Genomic DNA, 21,492 nt, shown 5'->3' on the forward strand with positions numbered 1-21,492 from the left:
GCTGGGTTTGAGACGGCCGGGATGGGCAGGTCACGGTTCCTCAGGCTCGATTTGAGTGCTGTCACTGAAAAGGCTATTTTTAGCAATGATTTGGGTGGAGACAAGAACATTTCTCCTCTCAAATATGCAGCCAACTCAGAGGCAGAAGAAGAGATAATTCCAGACACTCGTCAGGATTCTGAAGTGTGTCTGGGATTCCTGTGAAGAGGTCGAGGAAGTAGTTGGATAAGAGTTGGGAGTCTGAGAGAGAGATTTGGGCTAGAGACGTGACTTTGAATGTTACCAGTTGAAGGACATTAATTTCAGTTATGGGAATGGATGAAATTACCCAGTGTGTAGAATTAGTAGAGAGAAAGAAAATGAAGAACCCCAACATTCAAAGAATAAGCAGAGGAGAAACAATTTTTAAAAGGCCTTGATGGAACAGCCAGAGGAGAGTGGTGTCACAGCAGACATGCGGGGCCTGGAGAAGGACGGAGTGGCCTCGGGTTTCTGGTGCTGGTGGGGGATGGTGTGAGGGTCTTAGCAACAAGGTAGTCACTGATGCCCTTGAGGAGAGCCGTTTCCGGGCGAGGATGAGGCTGGAGCTGGACTGCAGTGGGTTGGAAATGAGTGGGAGGGGGCACAGGGGACACGGCAAGCGTGGGTGAGGCTTTCAAGAAGTATGACTACAGGCCAGGCGTGGTGGCTCACACCTGTGATCCTAGCCCTGTGGGAGGCCGAGGCAGGAGGATCGCTCGAGGTCAGGAGTTCGAGACCAGCCTGAGCAAGAGTGAGACCCCGTCTCTACTAAAATTAGAAAAAAGTAGCCAGGCATGGTGGCGCCTGTAGTCTCAGCTACTCGGGAGGGTGAGCCAGGAGGATCCCTTGAGCCCAGGAGTTTGAGGTTGCTCTGAGCTAGGCTGACGCCACGGCACTCTAGCCCAGGCAACAGAGTGAGACTAAAAAAAAAAAAAAGAAGTCTGACTGCAAAGTCAAAGCGAGAGATGGTGGTAGCCAGTGACACATGGGATGAGACAGGGTGAGGACGGGACTGGGGAGTGAGGTTCCTCAGAAGGCAGGAGGGAGGGAGTCAGCGCTCAGCGGACAGGGCGGACCCTGGAAGGGTGGGGTGCGGTGCAGCGCAGCCAGGATTGTTCCCACTTTCTGAGGGAAGGAGGAGAGGATGTCATCTGCTGAGGGCAAGAGGGATTTGGGGAAAATGGGCCCAGAACTGGTCCCCTGGGGACTAGCCAGGACCACAGAGGACGGCGGTCAGAAAAACTGAAACTCAAGTTGAGGCTGGAGGCAGGCGTCTGACTTTCCTCCTGGAGCCTTCGGCAGCCTGAGCGTAGAGGCAACAAGAGAAGACAGCAGACAGCACTGCAGTCTGGGCTCCGCTAGGCAGGGACGTCAGGAGGACAGAGGGCTCCTGGGCCAGGCGAGGGGCTCGGCCAAGCGGGGCTCCTCCACCTGCACCTGCAGGCTTCCTGCCGGTTGACGTGACTGCTCCTGCTACTGCCCTCATGGGGCTTTCATGGACAAAAGGGGAGATGGAAACGGACTTAAAAGCATACCAAACCACCTCACACCCACAAGGATGGCTGCTACCAAAAAAAATGGAAAATAGCAAGTGTTGGTGAAGATATGGAAAATTTAGAACCCTTGTGCACAGTTGGAGGGAAGGTAAAATGGGGTAGTCTCTGTGGAAAACAGTATGGCAGTTCCTCAAAAAGTTATAATAAAAATAGAATTACCATATGATCTAGCAAATCCACTTCTGGATATATACCCAAAAGCATTGAATGCAGGGTCTTGAAGAGGTATTTGTACGTCTGTGTTCATAGAAGCATTATTCACAACAGCTAAAATGTGGAAGCAAACGTATCCATTGATAGATGAATGGATAAGCAAAATGTGATATAGTCATACAATGGAATGTTATTCAGCCTTAAAAAGGAAAGAAATTCTGACATGCGCTACAACATGGGTGAACCTTGAGGATATTATGCCGAGTGAAATAAGCCAGTCATAAAAGGACAAATACTATACGATTTCATTTATATGAGGTACCCAGGGTCATCAAATTCAGAAAGACACAAAGTGGAATGGTGGTTGCCAGGGGCTGGAGGGAGGGGGCAATGGGGAGTTGTTGTTATAAAGTTTCTATTTTGCAAGATGAAGAGTTCTGGAGATGAATGGTAGTGATAGTCACATAACAATGTGAATGTACTTCATGCTACTGATGTGCACACTTAAAAATGGTTAAAATGATAAATTTTGTTACATCTATTTTACCACACTTAAAAAAAATGTTTCTAAAAAAGCCTATTGAGAAGTGAGAAGCATTCAACAGGGTGGCCGGCAGTGACATCACATGTGCAATGTATGCGATCTGATCCACAGTCACAATCCTGACATTGTAAAGGGACCGGTGACAAAGGGAAGCCCAGTGGAGCTAGCTGGGATGAAGAGCAAGGAGATGGGGCTCTGCTCCTGTCTCTGTCACTCTGTGACCTTGAGCAAGTTCCTTCCACTGTCTGGGCCCTGGGGTTCCATAAGAATATTTAGAATTAGATGCCTTCTAAGGTCTCTTCCAGCTCCAATAGTCTCAGATTCTGGGAAGCTGAAAAGCACTGAAACATCACTGAGCTCAAGAGGAGTTGGTGGTGGGCAGTTGAGCCCCTGGGCAATTTCTCACCGGGGTCCCTGAGGTCTCTTCCTTTCCTACAGAAAAGATTCATCCCTTTAAATAACACTGCCCTCAATAGGAAGAGGTGTTTTTGACAAGGCTTAAACCAAGCTCAGAACTGTAGTAAGGCCTCCTTCCTTGCTGTATATGGCTTCAGAAAGGGCCAGGTTGGAGATTTTGGGACAGGCACAGGGAGTGCAGCAGGAGCCAAGAAGCCTTGTGAAGAGAGGCTCCTCCCCCTTGTCAGCGAGTCTGTTTGGCTTCATTTTCCCTGGCTTCGGTCTGGTGCCTGCTCCCCTCCTTCCTCCAGGAAGCCCTCAGCTGCCAACCGGCCCCCAGCTGAGCTCCGGCAGGAGGCAAATCTCTTTACCAGCTGCTTCCTGTTTGCCCAGCAGGCACAGCTTTCCTGGGCACACCTGGAGACGCACACCAAACCAGGGGCCTCTCTGCCTGGCAGGCACTTCATGTGTTTGCATTTGTATCAGAAGAGACCTTGCCAAGGCCGGATTCAGAAGCAAATTAAATGATAAAGCAAGGCCTCAGGCAGCTTTCTCCTGGAGAGGGGTAGGGAGAGGGGTCCGTTCATAGCATGGTGTACCTGAGTGGGGTGCACTGCAGTGCGTGCACCTGGAGGGGGTACCCCATAGCATGATCCACCCGTGGTGCCATAACCCACAGGGGCAGATGTGGACATTGCTCCAAACAAGAATCCCTGGAGCTTTTCCTGCTTTTCTCCATGCCGTCCGACTGTAAATTTGAAAAAGGCCAGGAAAGGAGTCCTTGGGAACAGTCCCGGGCTGTTAGGGGGCTGCACTACTGCTTTTGACCACCAGAGAGCAGTGACACAGTGGCTTACTGGGTGCTCAGAAAAGGACCCAGCAGCTGTAGGATTCACAGAGCCCAGTGACAATGCCTGGCTGCTTAAGAACTTCAAGACATAGCAGCAGAGCCTCGAACCAAGCGTTGGGCCCTTCTAAGCACCAGGCCCTGTGCTACTGCACAGGTCACACGTGCATGACGCTGGCTGTGGCTCAGGGGCCGCAGGATTTAGCTGGGCCTTCAAGTAGCCTCTCTGCCTCGACAGAGCTCAGGACAGTGCTGCCAGGGCAGGTGTCCCTTTGCTACCTCCTACCTGCTTGCCTATCCTTTTCCCCCCAATGTCCTGCTGACTCTATGCACAAAACTTGGGAAATGGTATTTTCAGAGAAAGCCACTGGGGTGTAGTTTCTGCAAAAGAAGGTGTTTGGTTTCACATTTGTTCGGCAATTTATCTTGGGAACTGGGGAGTCCCTTCAAGAAACAAGCACATCTAAGCAAGTATCCCACGGTAAAAAAAAAAAAAAAAAAAGCACAAAGAATCCAAGCTCTGCAAATTTAGCTTTAGTTAAGTCTCCTCATTTGCTTCTAAAATACCTGGCAACCCTTTATTTTTTATTTTATCTTGTTTTATTTTTGGAGATGAGGTATTAACTCTGTCACCAGGCCGGAGTGCAGTGGTGTGATCATAGCTCACTGCAGCCTCCAGCTCCTGTACTCCAGCGATCCTCATGCCTCAGCCTCCCAAAGTGCTGGGATTATGGGACTACAGGCATGAGCCACTGCGCCTCGGCCTCCATTTTTATGTTCAAAGCAGCCAGCATGTTCCAAAATGTTTACAGGCACCTGGTAAACGAAAGTAGCCCAGACTGGCTCCTAAGGTCCTGTCCAGTGTTTATAATCTGTGTCTAAGAGCACAGGGTGGGGCCGGGGAGCGGCCTGGTGGGAGTCTGAAGTCCGACCTGCTATGTGACCCTAGGACCTGTCCTTGCCCCTCTCTGGCCTTCAGCTCCCCCGGCTATAAAACCAGGACATGAAACTGATCCGTCCCCTCTGCTGCACCCAGCTCTAACTCTCTACCATCCACCTTGAGAAAGTCTGTTTATAAGCCAGACCAGGCTAAAGTGAAGGCAATTGGGAAACAAAGCTGTCTAATCTGATTGACAAGCTAAATAGAAGGAGATAATTCTTTTGAATTAGAGGCTCACATATTCCACGTGTCCTCACTGGAAGAAAGGGCGCTCATGTCTGCAAAGCTCCCTGCTGAATCCGACTCGGTCCCCTTGCATGCTAAGCATGTTACTGCACGCGGAGTGCGCTCTCCCTGGTCTCTTCCCGCTGAGAGTCAGTTTATAAAGGGAAAGTGCAGTTCCAGTCCGTGCCTTATGGGCTTTGTGACCTTGGGCAAGTCCCTAATCCCAGTGGCTCTCCTGTTTCCCAAGCACACAGAGGGGGTTGGATGGGCCACTAAGGAGCACTTCAGTCCTAAAAAAAAACCACTTTTATGATTCTCTGAGTGTCCAGCAAATGTCACATAAGAGGTTATTTAGCAGTGACAGGTATTTTCTGTGCCCAATGGCTCGTTCTGAGGAAATAACGTCTGAAGAGAAAAAGGGTCTGAAAGGCTGATGGGAGCTTCTAGTCTCTTACTACTTAGCATCTCTGATCGCCGCCGCTGCTGCTTGCGAGGCACACGCAGAGACCCGGGGAGTTACGCTAGAGACCTCCTGGCTAGCTCAGCGGTCCCAGCACCTACCCTTCTCTTTGGTAATCTTCGTCTAGGTTTGACAGGAGCTGCGAGCCCGCCGTGGAGAGGTCGGCGGCAGCCAGGGGCAAGTCCCGGTAGGCAAAGTGCACCAGCTGCACGGGAGCAATGCTCTTGGTTTCCTCGTCGACTTGCTGGGAGATGATCTCAACTTCAGAAATCCCTCCTTCTATGGCAGGCCTGAGTGGGAGAGGGGGACAACAGGGAAGAGTTAGCCTGAGACCAAACAAATTCTTCCACTGCTGGGGAAAGGAGGCTCCATAGCAGGGTCTGTGCTGTGCTGGTGGAGGGCTGGGAAGCTTGCAGTTGCTGCTCTTTCCCGCTGGCCGCCCGGACAGCACTGAGGCCCTAACCAGTCCCGTCTCCTTTTCTGGTTGGGAAAATGGAAGAATGGGAAGAGAAATTGCTCAGGTCTAAAAATAGGAGCTTTAGGGGCAGGGTCCTTCATTAAGGGGAAGAAAAGACCAACTCTACCAACCAGCAAAACCATGGCTTAGGCTTTTAGGATCTGGGTCACTAAACTTTATATTGAGTAACACATTCTTTTAAATTGTCTCCTGGGTTTCTTTGTAAAGGTGCTTTGAAAGAGGTTTTTGTTCACAATTGGATGTACTGTGGAGCCAACCTGGAGACCTGGAGAGACCTGGTGGGCTTGGGGGTAGTGAGGACAGAGGGGACAGCTGTCTCTGGTTGTCACTCCCTTCCTCTTTGAACTTGTCCTCCCATATTTGCCTTTTTAAAGTTAGGAGTAGGAAACGGGGGTCACTTGATGAAACGTCTGAGGAGTTGTGGGTCTCTTCCTATGTTACTGTCAGGCTCACCCCGGCCACTGCAAATAACTGACAACTTCACTGGCACCTCTCTGCCAGGGCAGTACCATCTCCCAACCCACCAGGGGGTATCTGGCAATTTGTGGAGGCATTTTTGGTTGCTACAATGACCACAGGTGGTCACTATTGACATTTAAAGTAAGGGCAGGGACATTATACATCCTACAATATGTCTAACAACTAAGAACTGAACTGTCCTGCCCAAATACCAACAGCAACCCCGTGGAGAGCTGCTGGACTAGATGGTTTTGCTTTAACCTCCTGGGGTGCCGTCTTGGATCCCTTCAGCACATCCTTGGCCCTATCTTATCCTGTAGCATCTGAGGGGCTGGGTCTTGTGCCTCTAGCCAATCAGCGAGGGTTAGCAAGGAACATGGTATGAAGGGAGAGAAGTAAAAATGAAATATTTGAGGGAACAGTGAGGGTCATGCCCAGGGTCATGAGGGGTTGGTTTTAATGAGGGGCTGAGGTGGCAGCCCAGTCTGCTCTAAACTCTTCTTGGGCTCTGGTGCCAGCTTGAATGCCAGCTTGCGCGGGGCTCCTCTTGGGCCTCAGTTTCTCCAATTAGAATGTGAGGAGGTGAAATCAGGCTTCCTAAGGGCCATTCCTTCTCGCTGTGTGATCTGAGAGGGATAAGAGAAATATGGAGCAGAGTCGAAGCAGCTCTGTAGTTACAAGTCCCTATACTTGGGTGGGGAGCTCTAAATTCTAAACGTTTTCAACAACCATTGAAATCTAACCAATAATACACAGTGGCAGTTCTCCAGAAGTTCAGAGCTGAATACTTTTGCTTGGGTCATCTGATAAGTGAGGGGAAAGCGGGATTTTTATTTTAATGCCACAGATTGGCTGCCTAGAGTACCTGAATTCACCAAATAGTTTCCAATGCCCTGATTCTCTTTTGTATGCCTTATTTGAACCTTTGCTTTTTTGCAACTTGTCAAGCACAGATAACAGTACTCATCATTAAGCAACATTTACAAAATGACTCAAGATCTTTAGAAGGAACAGTCATAGGATATGAGGCTTCTGTGTTTCTCAACAATTGATATAGAAGTGTGGGTGTTCACGGGGGGAATCCCAGCTCCCCCAGATGTCTCCCGGAAAGTAGATGCTGGGTTGAATTTGTTCTCTTTTCTTCTGGACTACTCAAGGAAACTATGGATTGCTGAGTTGAACAAACAGACCTTTCTGATCAGTAAGTTGTTTATGGAGGGCGAGTTTCTGAAACTAACAGGATATAGCTCTGAGAAGCATGGAGCAAACTACTTCTGCCTTCCTAACTTTCCTGACCTCCATTTCCCTCCTGCCAGGGGTCATAGTGGCATAGCACCATCTCCGGCCATGTGGTCATCTCAGCATAGAGACAAGGCCACCTTTTGTGGGATTGAAGGTCCCACATCCTGGTATTGAAACTACATCCTGGTCTTGGGTATGAAGAACAGCATGGTAGACAAAACACATTAATGGCTTCATTCTTTGCCTCTCACTGAGCCCACGCCCTTTCCCTTGTGACTTTGCAGCTCCTCCCATCAAAAGGAAGAGTCTACTTCCCCAACCCTTGATGCTTCCTTCAATCATGTGACTTGTTTTGGCCAATGGGATGTTAGCAGACATGACACCAGCAGAGGCATGAAAAGGCCTCTGTGAATCTATGCCTGTGCTCTTGTACCTCCAACGTCACCATGAGGAGGTGACTGGCCTAGCCTACTGTAGGGCAAGAGACAGTGGAGCAGAGTCCAGTCTCACCTAAAGCAGCTGACAGCCACCCAAGGCCCACAGTTAAAAGTGATCACAGCCAAGATCAGCAGGGCCATCTGGCTGACTTACCAGACATGTGGGCAACAACATCTGTCGCTGTGTTCTACTGAGGTTCTATAGTCGGTTGTTACACAGCATTGCTGTGGCAATAGAGAAGGGGTTCACACTCGAGATGACAGAGCAGCCAGGCCCACAGCTAAAGAGGCGGGACAGTGTGGTATTAATATAATAGAAGGAGTCCTATTTTCATCTTAGTACTTTTACCAACCAGTTGCAAAACACAAAATAAGTGACCACTTTGCAGGTGTTTGGTAAAATTAAGTGCTTGGTCCACATGGCATCTTAGGTTTGGGGAACTATTATAAAATACAATATTATAAAAGCAATTCTCCCTTAAGAGTTCTGCCCCTGGTTTCACACAGCCTGCTTTTAGAAGCCCTCTCATGATTGCTAAATTTCCTTGCAATTCCCATTTTGTTACTTTATCTTAAGCACTTCCTAATCTTATCTCGAGGCTTACTTTCGAAAGGTTTCCCCGTTTTTCTGTGGCGTCCTGCTAAAGAAAATGCATGTAGCAGTTGCCTAAATTAGAAGATCCTCATCTTCTGGGAGATTTAGAGCAACAGTTCTGGAGGCAGAGAGAAGATCCCAGTGTTACTTACTGTGGATTGGTCATGTTGAAGGATGCAAGCAGAGACGGGTTTTCTGAGTGTCTAGCGGGGCTCAGCTGGACTGCAGTCTGCCGTCAGCATTTCCAAGCGTGGGTCTACAGGACACACACAAACAGTGCCCTGAAAACAAAAGTAGGAATTTATTGCCTTCAGATGCCAAACCAAAGTCCTCCTAAGCTCATCTAAAAATGGGAGTCCTTGGAACTTTCTTCCATCTAGCACTTTCTTCAGAGTCATGCTGCATAGATTCTTACAATTACCCTATGGAGGGGTAACAATAGGCATAATTTCTCTCTTTCTTAGATAATTAAACAGAGTCAGAGTGACAAAGTGACCTTTCTGTGTCACACAGAGATGGCAGAAGAGGCAGGTTAGCCCTCAAGTTTTCTGACTTCTCGTCTACAGCAATTTCCACTAAATTGCCACAAAACAGCATCGCTTTACACCTCAGTCTTAAGAACCTCAAAAACAAGGGTTGTCTCAAAAACCTCAAGTGTTTTCCACATATTTTTCCTCTCACCTTCCTTTCCTTTCTGGTAGTGCTATCTCTCTATTCTTCCAGGCTTTTCTCTTTTCCTTTGCTCAGCTGGGTCTCTTAATGAGAAAGGCAGCAGACCAGTGAAGCTAGGAGGACAGATCCTGGGCCAGACTGCCCAGGGTTAGCACCTTGCCCCATTTACTAGCTGTGTGACCTGGAGGAAGTTACTTACCCCCTCTGTTCTCAGTTTCCCCATCTGTAAAATGGGGATAATAATAGAACTAACTAGAGGAGGTAATTCATGTAAGATGATTAGAACAGTGCCTGGCACATAGTAAGTACTATATAAATGTTGGCTTTTATTATCATAATTATTATTTTTTTATTAATTAAAATTTCACAGTCTGTTGAATCTGAGCATATCCCAAAGTATTTGGGTGGCTGAATATAATATTTCCTTTTAAAATTTGGACTAGGTAAACAGACTATACTTTTCTACCAACCAATGCTACAGTAGCACCTAGAAGTCTTCTGAGAGATTGTACAAGCTAGCAGAAAATACACAGACAGACAGACCCACGTTCTGAGTGATTCTGAACAAGTTATCAGGGAGATTACTCAAAGGGGCAATCCTTCTGTAAGTTGCATTCCACTGCAACCTGCTTCTCCTACAAGAAATTGACGCACATAAAACCTGCTCTCCCAATCCTGCAGCTCAGCTCTGAGGGGCAGTTGGACTAGAGACAAAGGACGAAGATGCCACGTCGTGCAAAAGAAAAAGCTGCTCCCAGGGCGACAAGTATCAGAGGATGGATGGTAAATTTGCAAAGTGAGGAAGCTCCTTTAAGCTCTATATAATTAAGAAAAGACAGAGCTCAAGTTAAAGAGACTTGAGGAAATCCTGGGAAAGTCTGAACCTGGAGCAACTGGAAATGAGGGAGATGCAGAGCTCTCTAAGATTAGAAGGACCTCCACGGAGGAAGCCACCAACCATTTCCGCACCACAGGCTTGAGGGGCAATAAGAGCATGGGGACAACACCAGGGAGAACTGGACAGACGTTCTGTAACCACACCTTATTGAGGGTGTCTCCTTCCCTTAGTATACCTTAGTAACAGGGTGAGGGCGATCTAGGCAGTAAAAATACAACAGTCTTCTATAGTATTTGGGATTGTGTATTAATTGTATAATAAACTTTATAAAATTCTCCATTCCATAACACGGATTTAATTAGTCTTAACCTTTTTTGTTCTCTTTATAAAGCTTCAAGTTAAAGTCTTCCCAGTATTAAGACGGATCATGTGGATTGTTTAACCTCAACCAACAATGAAGTTAGGATTGAGGTATCCACAAATGGAGGCCAGGTGAGCAATATGTCCTTCCAGAATGGTGTTTTAACAAGCTGTGGTTCCCAAATAAGTATTGTACATGCTACTCAAGATATTAACCCTGTGGAGAATACAACAGGAAGATCCTAGCTTGCACGGACCTTCCAGTCTGGCTGGGTGGGCAAGTTTAAAACATGCAAAACTCTAAACTTTTTGTATATCTCTAGTAGTGAAGAACAAGTAATAATTGATAAATCTATATTTATAAATACTTTTAAATAAACATGAGTTTCTGTACTAATATATTACGGCCAATATAAAACATGAAAAAATAGAAATGGAAATGATGAAAAAATTTTTTGATTTTTTAGGAAGGAAAATTTCAAATATATACAATTGTAGGGAATTGCAGAGTGTACCTCTGGTTTCCCACCACACAGCTTCAACAGTTGTCAGCTCATGGGCAGTCTTGTTTTCTCTATATCCCTGCCCATTCCCCATCCTCCTGATTATTTTGAAATAAATCCAGGAGGTCATTTCATTTGTCTGTAAATGTTTCAGTACGTAACTCTAAAGAGAAGGAGAAAGATTCCTTTTAAAAGATATAACCACAAAACTATCATCACCCTCAAATCAACATTTTCTTAATATCATTAAATATCCAGGCATTGTTCACATTTCCTCCATTTGTCCTGTAATTTTATTAAGGTTTGTTAATTAGGAGCCAAACAGGTCCACACATTATGATTGGTTGTTATGACTTCTGAGTTTCATTTAATCTACAGGTTTCCCGCCATCTCATTTTTTCCATGCAATTGATTGGAAAAGCTGGGTCATTTGTCTCACAAAGTTCCCCACAGTCTAGAACATGGTAGCCCTTAGTGGTGTTCTAATAGGGTCCTCTGTCTCCCATATTTCCTGTGAATTTTAATTAGTCTATAGCCTTGACTCAGACTCAGGTTCAGTTCTTTTTGTGCAACACTTTATAGGTGATGTCATAACTTCCATTAGGAGACACATATTATAATATCTTCTTGTCCCTCTTTTTATGATACTAACAGCCATTGATGATGGTTTCCTAGATCCATTAATTCATTAGGGTTTCCTAGATACATTAATTCATTAGGGTTTGCAAAACAGTGATATTTTAATTTTATCCTTCCTTCATTAATCAGCTTCTATGAAGACAAACTTTCCCTCCTCAACTATTTGATTAGCCTAAGGTACAGTTCCTCTAGGGAAAGAAGGATAAATGCTTAACTTTCCCCCTTTTATTTATTATTTCTCAAAATAATGAATTGGCATCTTTTTATCTTCCAAAGTGATCAATAAAGTGTTTGTTGTTATTTTAGCAGCATCAGGGATTCACTCACTCAGCAGGGAAGTGGATTCCCTGAAAAGGAGTGGGGAAGAAATGACTGGCCTTCCCCGTACCAGGCAAAGATGAGGGAGGAAGGAAGGTAAAATTGTATGTAGATGGACAGCAAGCAGGCCACACCGGCTGGGGTTTGGATCCTTAATAAACAGCACATTTTAGAAGGCAACATCCCTTACAACGATGGGAACGCTAAGCCTGGATGTTATTTAAAAATAATATTTTCCAAACAAACCTCAAAGCACAAGCCTAGCACGAAGCAGGTGCAGTCTAGCACTCTGTAAGTGAACATCTGAAGTGCAAACCTGCTGTCTCATAAACCTGACAAAAGCAGAAGAGAAACCTGTGTTGGGTTTGCTGAGTCTGGCTCTGGCGGACAGTAAGGCTCCTTTTTAGCTTCAGTAAAATTCCAGTCTCTTCCATTTGTTGCTAATGAGTCTATGTATTTACCAATATCATGTTTGCGTGCTCTGGCCAGATCTGCAAAGTTCAACCTTCCTAAACTGGCATCCTTGGAATTTCAGGGGTGAAAAAGGCTGCTAAGGTCAAATCAGTTCCCTCACCGACCAGGTGAAAGAAGCCATGATTCAGCTCACCTGTCCCTAGCAGCCCCCACGTCTACTCCCGACCCCTTACTGGAGTGGCTGCCCTTGGCACCCCATTTCAGTGGTTCCCACCCTGGTTTTACTCCAAATCAACTAGGGACCTTTTGGGAAAAATAAATTCATAGGCTACACTGTAGAAATGCTGAATCAGAACTCTGCAGGTGAGGTTTGAGAAGTTTTAAGTTCACCAGGTGTTTCCGACATACAACCATTCTATTTGACCCTTTCTGTCAGTGGTTCTCAAATGTTCTCAGGCACCAGAATCTCCTGGGGGGCTTCTTGAAACACAGATTACTGGCTCCCCACCCCCCACGAAATTTCTAATTTAGTATGTCTGGTGTGGGGGCCTGAAAATGTACATTTCTAACAGATTCCCAGGGGAGACTGATCTGCTGATCCACAGACCACACTCTGCTCTACTGAGTCAGAAAGTTTGCTCAAGGTAACCTAGGTATTTTTATCCCTGTTTTGCAGATGAAGTTAAGTGGCTGCAAAGCTACTGTGGTGGAATTATCAGCTGAACCTACTCTGGCCAGGCTGAAGAACCAGAGATAAGGTACATCAGTTAAAAATACTTTTGTCTGGGAGGCCGAAGTGGGAGGATCGTTTGAGACCAGCCTGAGCAAGAGTGAGACCCCATCTCTATTAAAAATAGAAAAATTAGCCAAGTGTGGTGGCATGCACTTGTAGTCCCAGCTACTTGGGAGGCTGAGGCAGGAGGATTGCTTGAGACCAGGAGTGTGAGGTTGCTGTGAGCTAGGCTGACGCCACTGTACTCTAGCAGGGCGATGGAGCGAGATTGTCTCAAAAAAAAACCAAAGAAACTTTTGTTTGCAAGTAACAGAATACCTAACAGTGACTTTGGCAATGAAGACTTTTCTATCTTTCATAACAAGAGAACTGGAGGTAGATGATTCCAGAACCGGAGCAGTGGCTCAAAGACATCACCAAGGACCCAAGCTCTTTTTTTCCTCAGCCTTATGGAGGTATGAGTGACAAAATTGTGCATATTTGGGGTATAAAATGTGATGTTTTGATGTGTGTATGCATTGTGAAATGATTACTACAATCAAGCTAATTCACATATCTATCACTTCACGTAATAACCTTTTCGTGTGGTGGTGAGATCTAGTCTCTCAGCAAATTCAAGTATATAATGTGTTATTATTAACCATTATTGGTCACTGTGCTATGCATTAGGTCTCCAATACTTATTCATCTTATAACTGAAGGTTTGTACCCTTTGATCGAAATCTCCTCTTTTCCCTCACCACCCAGCCCTCAACCCCTGGTAACCACTGTTCTGCTTGCTGTTACTATGAGTTCAAATTTTTTAAAAAAAGATTCCACATACATGCGAGATCACACAGTATTTGTCTTTCTGTGTCTGCCTTATTTTACTCAGCCTAATGTCCAGCAGCTTCATTCATCTTGTTGCAAATGGCAGATTAGCCTTCTTTTTTTAAGAAGGTTATTCTTTTTTAAGGTTGAATACTATTCCAGTGTGTGTGTGTATCACATTTTCTTTATCCATTCACCGGTCAGTGAACACTTAGGTTGTTTCCATATCTTGGCTACTGTAAATAATGCTGCAATTAACATGGAAATGCAAGTAGCTCTTCCAGATAGTGCTATTATTTCCTTTGGACATATACCCAAAATCGAGATTGCCGAATCATAGGCAAGTTTTATTTCGAATTTTTTGAGGAGCCCCATACTGTTTCTCGTGTTGGTGGTACCGATTTACATTCCCACCAACAACGTAGAGGGCTCCCTTTTCTCCACATCCTCGCCAACACTTGCTATCTTTTGACTTTTTGATTACAGCCATCCTAACAGGTATGAGGTGATACCTCACTGCAGTTTTTATTTGCATTTCCCTGATGATTGGTGATATTGAGCATCTTTTTGCCATCCTGTTTGCCATTTGTATATCTTTTTTGAAGAAGTGTCTATTCAGGGCCTTTGCCCATTTTTTAATTGGACTGTTTTTTGGTACTGAGTTGCATGAGCTCCTTATGTATTTTGGATATTAATCCTTTATGGCAGCGGTCCCCAACCTTACTGGCAGCAGGGACCGTTTTCATGGAAGACAATTTTTCCAGGGACTGGGGAGGGAGGGATGATTTTGGGATGATGCAAGCACATTACATTTATTATGTGCTCTATTTCTATTATTATTACATTATAATATGTAATGAAATAGTATACAACTTACCATAGGCTGGGGACCCCTGCCTTATGGGATATATGGTTTACAGATATTTTCTCCCATTCTGTAAGTTGCTTTTTCATTTTATTTTATTTTATTTTATTTTATTTTTTTTATTTTATTTTTTTTTTTTTTTTGAGACAGAGTCTCACTTTGTTACCCGGGCTAGAGTGAGTGCCGTGGCATCAGCCTAGCTCACAGCAACCTCAAACTCCTGGGCTTAAGCGATCCTACTGCCTCAGCCTCCCGAGTAGCTGGGACTACAGGCATGAGCCACCATGCCCGGCTAATTTTTTTGTATATATATTTTTAGTTGGCCAGATAATTTCTTTCTATTTTTAGTAGAGACGGGGTCTCACTCTTGCTCAGGCTGGTCTCGAACTCCTGACCTCGAGCGATCCACCCGCCTCGGCCTCCCAGAGCTAGGATTACAGGCGTGAGCCACCGCACCCGGCCACTTTTTCATTTTATTGACTGTTTCCTTGGTGCAGAAACTTTTTAGTTTGATGTCATTCCTGCTTGTTGATTTTTGCTTTTGTTGCCTGAACTTTTGGTGTCAAATCCAAAATATCATTGCTGAGACCAATGTCAAGGAGTTTTCTTCTAGGAGTTTTATGGTTTAAGGTCTTACATTTAAGTCTTTAATCCATTTTGAATTGATTTTTATGTACAGTGTAAGATAAGAGATCGGTTTCAATTTTTTTGTACACGAATATTTAGTTTTCCCAGCATCATTTATGGAAGAGTTTGTTCTTTCCCATTGTATGTTCTTGGCACTTCTGTTGAAAATTAGTTGACCACATATGCATGGATTGATTTCTGGGCTCTATGTTCTGGTCCATTGGTCTACATGTCTGTTTTTACACCAGTACCATGCTGTTTTGATTACAATAGCTTTGTAATATAGTTTGAGATCAGGAAGTGTGATGCTTCCAGCTTTGTTCCTCTTGTTCAAGATTACTTTAGTTATTTGGGATCTTTTATGGTTCCATATGAAGTTTAGGATTTTTTTCTAGTTCTGTGAAAAATGCCATTGGAATTTTGATAGGGATTGCATTCAATCTGTAGATCACTTCGAGTAGTAAAGACATTTTAACAATATGAATTATTCCAATCCATGAACACAGAGTATTTTTCCATTTATTTGTGTCTTTGACAATTTCTTTCATCAATGTTTTATAGTTTTCAGTGTACAGGGAACCCAAGCTCTTTTAATCTTCCCATTCCCCCATCTCATGTGTGATGTATTCCACATGCTTGTTGCCTTCTGGTTGCAGAGTGGCTGCTGCAGCTCCAGCTTGTACATCCTCACACCAGCTCCCAAATAAGAAGAAAGAATCAAAGGCTTCTTCCTCACAAGGCTCTGATCGTTTATTCAGTAGGCATTATCTTTCTAAGCTCTCCAGACAACATCTCCTGATGTCTCCCTGGGCAGAGCTGGGTCACATGGTCACATGGCTGTCAAGGAGTCAGGGACAATAGGCAGCTGGCCAAGGGGGTTAGGAGAGATGTGAGAGCCTAGCTGAGTCAAGGTTCATCCCTTAGGGATGGACATGTTGTTTCTATAAACATAATTCTTGGTTCTCTTAGCCAGGAAGAAGCAGGGAGGGGCTGTTGCCTAGGTAACTAATTGTATGCCAGATCAGGTTGGGACACTTTGGTTCTGAGGCTCAGGTAATCAGCTTGGGACTCCAAATGAGACTGACTAGATGTTGGTGAGCGGCTGGCAGGAGATTTGAAGAATGTGCTCTCACAAAACCTTGGGGTTCTTTTATTCGGAGACAGTGCTGCACATGTTTGAGGTTCAGTTTTGACTTCATAAAGCCCACTGTGGAATTTTCTCCTAGGGAGAAGCTACTGAGCTCTAGCCCCTCTCATGGACATGATATTCCACACCCTCAGGAGAAGAAGGCTGTGGGTTTTGTGCTAGATGAGAAAGGCTTCTGTACAAAATCACAAGGTCATCCTTGTTTTTACCTTGACTCGTTAATACCTTGCTCCATAACAAGGAGCCAAAAATGAAGACAATCAGTCACGCACCTGAGTGTTTTCCACTCCAATCTCCTCTTGGAAAGGAGACTGCAAACTTCTTAGCTGCAAATCTGCTAAGTGGGCAGACAGCCCACGGTAGCTTTCTTTTCTACATGCAGCAAAGTCTCCTGTGGCCCCCTTTAACTTTCTATTGTTTGTCATCTTCACTTACTCAATGATGCAGTCTGTCAATTACCAGTGGTCTCATGAAGCACAGGAAACACAAAACAAGATCACACAAAATCAGATCAACTCATCCATAATTACTCAGTTATTCTGTGAAGAAAATCAAGAAGACATTATTCTAATTCTTCCCTTCCCCTCAATATCTTTTTTCCAGTTTTGAGCTTCCCTGAGTTCCCAAAAAATACTTCCCTAAGTTGAACACACCACGTCACCCTGCTGGGACAAAGGATCCACTGGCTCCTCTCCCCTGGCTGGCCTAGGCAGAAAAAAATTGCCACCCAGCAAGCATTCTTCAATCACAGCCTAATGTCATTTTCCCTCCAGAATAATTTTTTCCCCCCTTGATTACATTTACATTTCACAGAATTCCCTCCAGAATTCTGCAGAGCTTTTGAGGAACTCAAATAGCTATGATTTTGGTAACCGCCGACAATGAGCTGGAGGGCCAGTGGCTGCCCCGGCACCTCTAACCCTCCCCTCTCCCCTCAATCAAGCAAAACTTGTGTAAATGGCATCTTTCAAACACTTTGCAAATCTCCAAAGCCGTCTTTTGCTTTACAGGTTGTTAACTAAAATATGTAAGGAACCCAGATATAATTAACTTTGCTACTGAATTCTACATGGCACCAGGCAAATGACTACACTTTTGTCCTCTTTCTTCAATACATTTCGTACCACATGTGGTAAGACCGTAAAAATGATCCCCCTTTTTTATCTGCATTGTATCAATGTTCCCTTTGTCATGCAACTTCCCATTGCCCTTTTTCCCTGTGCTAGGCTTTGCCATGTGGCTTGCTTTGTCCAGGTAGATTGTGAGCAAACATGAAAGCTCTCATGGGATTGAGCTTGCTCTCTCTCTCGCCCCCTTCCCATCACCATGACAGCATGCCCAGGCTGGCCTGGTAGAGAATGGTAGTTGCCCCCCAGTCAAGACCAGCCACAGCCAGCTGCCCACCCCCACATGTGTGAGTGAGATCAGCCAAGACCAGAAGAACCGCCCAGCTATACCCAGCCTAGATCGCTTACTCACAGACTCATGAGCTAAATAAAAGGTTTTTGTTTTTGTGGGTTTTTTTGTTTGTTTGTTTGTTTTTGAGACAGAGTTTTGCTCTGTCATGTGAGCTAGAGTGCGGTGGCATCATCATAGCTTGCTGTAACCTCAAACTCATGGGCTCAAGAAATTCTCCTGCTTCAGCCTCCCGAGTAGCTGGGACTACAGGTGTATGCCACCATGCCTGGCTATTTTTTCTATTTTTTTGTAGAGATAGGATCTCACTCTTGCTCAGGCTGGTCTTGAACTCCTGACCTCAAGCAATCCTCGTATCTTAGCCTCCCAAAGTGCTAGAATTACAGGTGTCAGCTACCACGCCCAGTGGTTTATTTGTTTTTAAATTCATTCTTCAGTCACTTATTAGCACCTTCATGGCATTTCAGGAGCTATCCTAAATGTTGAGGTTATCAGATAAATGAGATGCTATCACAGCACTCAAGAAACTCACGGGCTAGTGACAGATGCATGGACAGACATTTAAATCAAATAAGTCAGAATAATGAAACATTACAAAGGAGTGTTTTGAAAGCTGCAAACTTCTTTATAAATATTAAGCAACTAATGATTCTTCACACTGGCAGGCACAACCTCTCTCTTCCTCCAGCCATCTTTTAAAGAAAGGTTTGGTTTTTTAAGCCCACCAAGTTTTGGGGGGTAGTCTGTTATATGGGATTATTGTGGCAATAGATCACTAATACACTGTGGACAAACGTCCACTGCAACACATAAAGTAATACAAAGATGAATATTTTTTAAAAAGCTGAACCTCTCTCCAGGCTCCATCTTACCCCTTCCCCTTCCTTGCTCCACTCTCACTTCAGGTCCCTATGCTGATACCCAGGTATGGAAATCCTGGCTCAGAATTATGCAAGCATGCACTCCGGTATACAGGCTAACTTTCTGTGGGTTTGTGTTTAATAAAGTCAACCCTGCAATTTGTTTTTATCACTTAGCAACATATAATGGACATCCTTTCCAGTCAGTAGATAAAAATTTGTTTTTTGAATTTCTCAATTCATACATATACACATATGCACATATATAATATCATATAAATTGGTTATCATAAAATTCATGTTTTTTGTGGAGTCAGTTTTTCTTTTTTGCCTGCTTCCTCCATGTTACCTGCCTCACTGTGGTATTCTCCCAATATACACGTGCACACGCACACACAATGTTAACCTGTGTGTATTATCTTTCTTTACTTTTCTCTGTGCTTACATACAAGTAAACGTTTCATTGTTTTATTTAAAAATATATATTCACACTTATCTGCTTTTTGCTTTTCATTTGACAGTATCTTGTAGAAACCCCCTCTCCCAAATCAGGTAGTAAAACCCTAATTCATTTTTTTATTAATGGCTGTATAATATATTCCATGGTATGGATGGCCATAATTTAGTTAACAATTTCCCTGTTGATACACAGTTTATTTTTAGATTTTTTTTTTGACCACTGTGAAAAATGTTATAATAAACACCTCGGTACACATTTTATTGTGTACTGGTAATTACATTTGCATGGGACAGATTCCTAGTCGTGGCATTACTGGACTAAAGAGTATGCATTTTTAAATTTTAATAAAACAAAATTGCTTTCCAAAGGGCACTTTAACAATTCACACTTCACAGCAAAGTAGGAAAGTTCCCCTTTGAGGGGAGAATATTAATTGTAAAGTGTTAAAAGTGACTGTGGACCAGACATGTCCAAATACTTGCTTTAATTATACTTTCTTCCCCAGGGAGCACTGGAGGGAAAATCAGAAAAATGGAGGATAATGGTAAAACCAAAAATAGCAGCAGATATCCTTACACCAAATGAAAATACTTACTTAGCCTAGGAACTACCCTCATCACAATATTTCTATGAATTGTTTCAGCAACAGTCAATCCCCTGAGGATCCTATTTTCTTCCCTGTGCCATAAACCCTAACCCCCCAAACTAAACCAACCACATAACCTTGAGGTTAAACCTTGGGTTTCCTCAAGTGCCCTTCCCCTGCCCACGCCCAGGACTTACAAGCTGGTGGAGATAGTGGATGGAAACATGGCAGGCTTAAATTTGATCGAGTTCATAACCAACTAGATAAAAGTCATTACCAAAGGACAAAAATTTTAGAGTCATTTCTTTTTAAAAACTAGTATATCAATATATAGGTTAGTGCCAAAAACATTACTAGATGGTGCCACCAGAATTTCCTGGATTCGCCCCCTCCAATGTAGTGGCTTCCTGTCCTCATTCTCAGGGAAGTCAATCTCCTCTCATAGATCACAAGTCCTTGCATGATAACAAGGGTCAAAAGGTTGGTCAGTACTGGAATACTAGCGGTACAATGCCCCTTGGCACCAGGCAGGGCCAGGTTTAAGTGAGGACTTGGGGAAGTGCCACTCACCAACACCTCTCTTTGAAGAACTCAGGTCTTTATAGAAGCCTCCCAACTCAGAGCTGTCCCTCTACATCATGCCACTATATGATGCTCTGTGTAAATCTCCTGGGATGCTAGAAGGATCTTACTTCCTTTGAAACAAAATTGTTTCTCCCAAAAGGGTAGAAAGTGGAGGGAAAGTAAGCTCAGGTCTCTATATCACTGATGCCACTTTACTAGTCAGGAACTCCTCAGGTAATAGGCATTTACAGAGATCTTAGGGTAAAGTTTGGTGCTGGGAACTAAGATGGAAAGTGGTCTAAGGCAATCCCTGCTCTCAAGTTTTCAATCTCATCAGAATGGAGGATCCGAGGCAGTAAGATGTGAATGATGACTTAAGATGACATGTGCTGAATGCCAGCTGAGTGGTACAGAGAAAAGGTGTGAGAAGATTAAGGCAGGAGGAAGTCATTGTGGGCTGCATAATAGCAAAGACCGGGGCTCTTCCCATGGATGCAGTGATTTGGCCTTACCTCAGCCCATTTATCCAGTTAGTGGCAGGGGCAATAAGAGAGCATTAGCCTTCTGGCCTTGAGCCCAGTGGTATCTACAAGTGGCTCTATCTGCAGTGGGCCTGAGGACCACCTGGAGAGCTTGTTTAAAATGCCGATGCTTGGGCCACCCGAGGGATTCTGATCAAGAAAGCCAGGAATGTGAGTTTCCACCTGGGAAACACTGGCCTAACTGTCCCACCCCACACCACCTTTACTTTCCTGTCCCTCCTCAAGAACCACAATTAGGTTCTCTTTAAGTTTACGAACACCTCCAGGCCTCAGTTTATTTCAGTCTCCTCTCTTTCTGCTGTCCTTGTTATGGACCCACTGCCATTCCCAGCTTGTCTCCTCTCAGAAAATCCTTCATCTCTAGAAGTTCCTGGCCCTGAGTCCATTCTTAGGGCTTCAGTGGACCTTTCTTATCTACCCTTAATCCAAAACAAACTGCAGAGATAGTCTCACCAGGGCTTGCATTCAGGCTCAGGAAACATAGTAAAACCACTCCAAGACCCAAACTGGTCAAAACATTCACTTGGGCTCTCTTAATAAGCAATGGGAGGTACGTATGCAGATGGTCCCAGACTGGGCAACTGTGAAATGGGGCAAATCCCTCAGTCAGAGCCTAGTTTTGCCACATGCAAATGAAGACAACATGACTGAGCCACCTGAGGCACTGTTACAGTATTTCATTTGATCTGGTATGCGACGAAGTAGCATGGCATGTGATGTCCTTGTCTCTAAGAAGCCATTGATATAAGGTAGGCAGTTTAATAACAGCTTGTTAATGAAAAAAA

General features: G+C 44.5%; 1 protein-coding gene across 1 annotated transcript in view; it reads right to left on the reverse strand.

Annotated features, from left to right (window-relative positions):
• LOC123631877 (transmembrane protein 266-like) overlaps positions 1-21,492 on the reverse strand; it is a 70,572-nt gene that overhangs the window by 8,825 nt on the left and 40,255 nt on the right. Inside the window, exons 2-3 of the mRNA XM_045541949.1 lie at positions 8,506-8,634; positions 5,244-5,432 (exon numbers count right to left, since the gene is read on the reverse strand). Coding sequence (XP_045397905.1) covers positions 5,244-5,432; positions 8,506-8,519 — 203 coding nt within the window. The 5' untranslated portion in view covers positions 8,520-8,634. The remainder of the gene's footprint in view (positions 1-5,243; positions 5,433-8,505; positions 8,635-21,492) is intronic.

Source organism: Lemur catta, chromosome 1 (genome assembly GCF_020740605.2).
Source record: "Lemur catta isolate mLemCat1 chromosome 1, mLemCat1.pri, whole genome shotgun sequence".
In the NCBI taxonomy this organism is placed as follows: Eukaryota; Metazoa; Chordata; class Mammalia; order Primates; family Lemuridae; genus Lemur; species Lemur catta.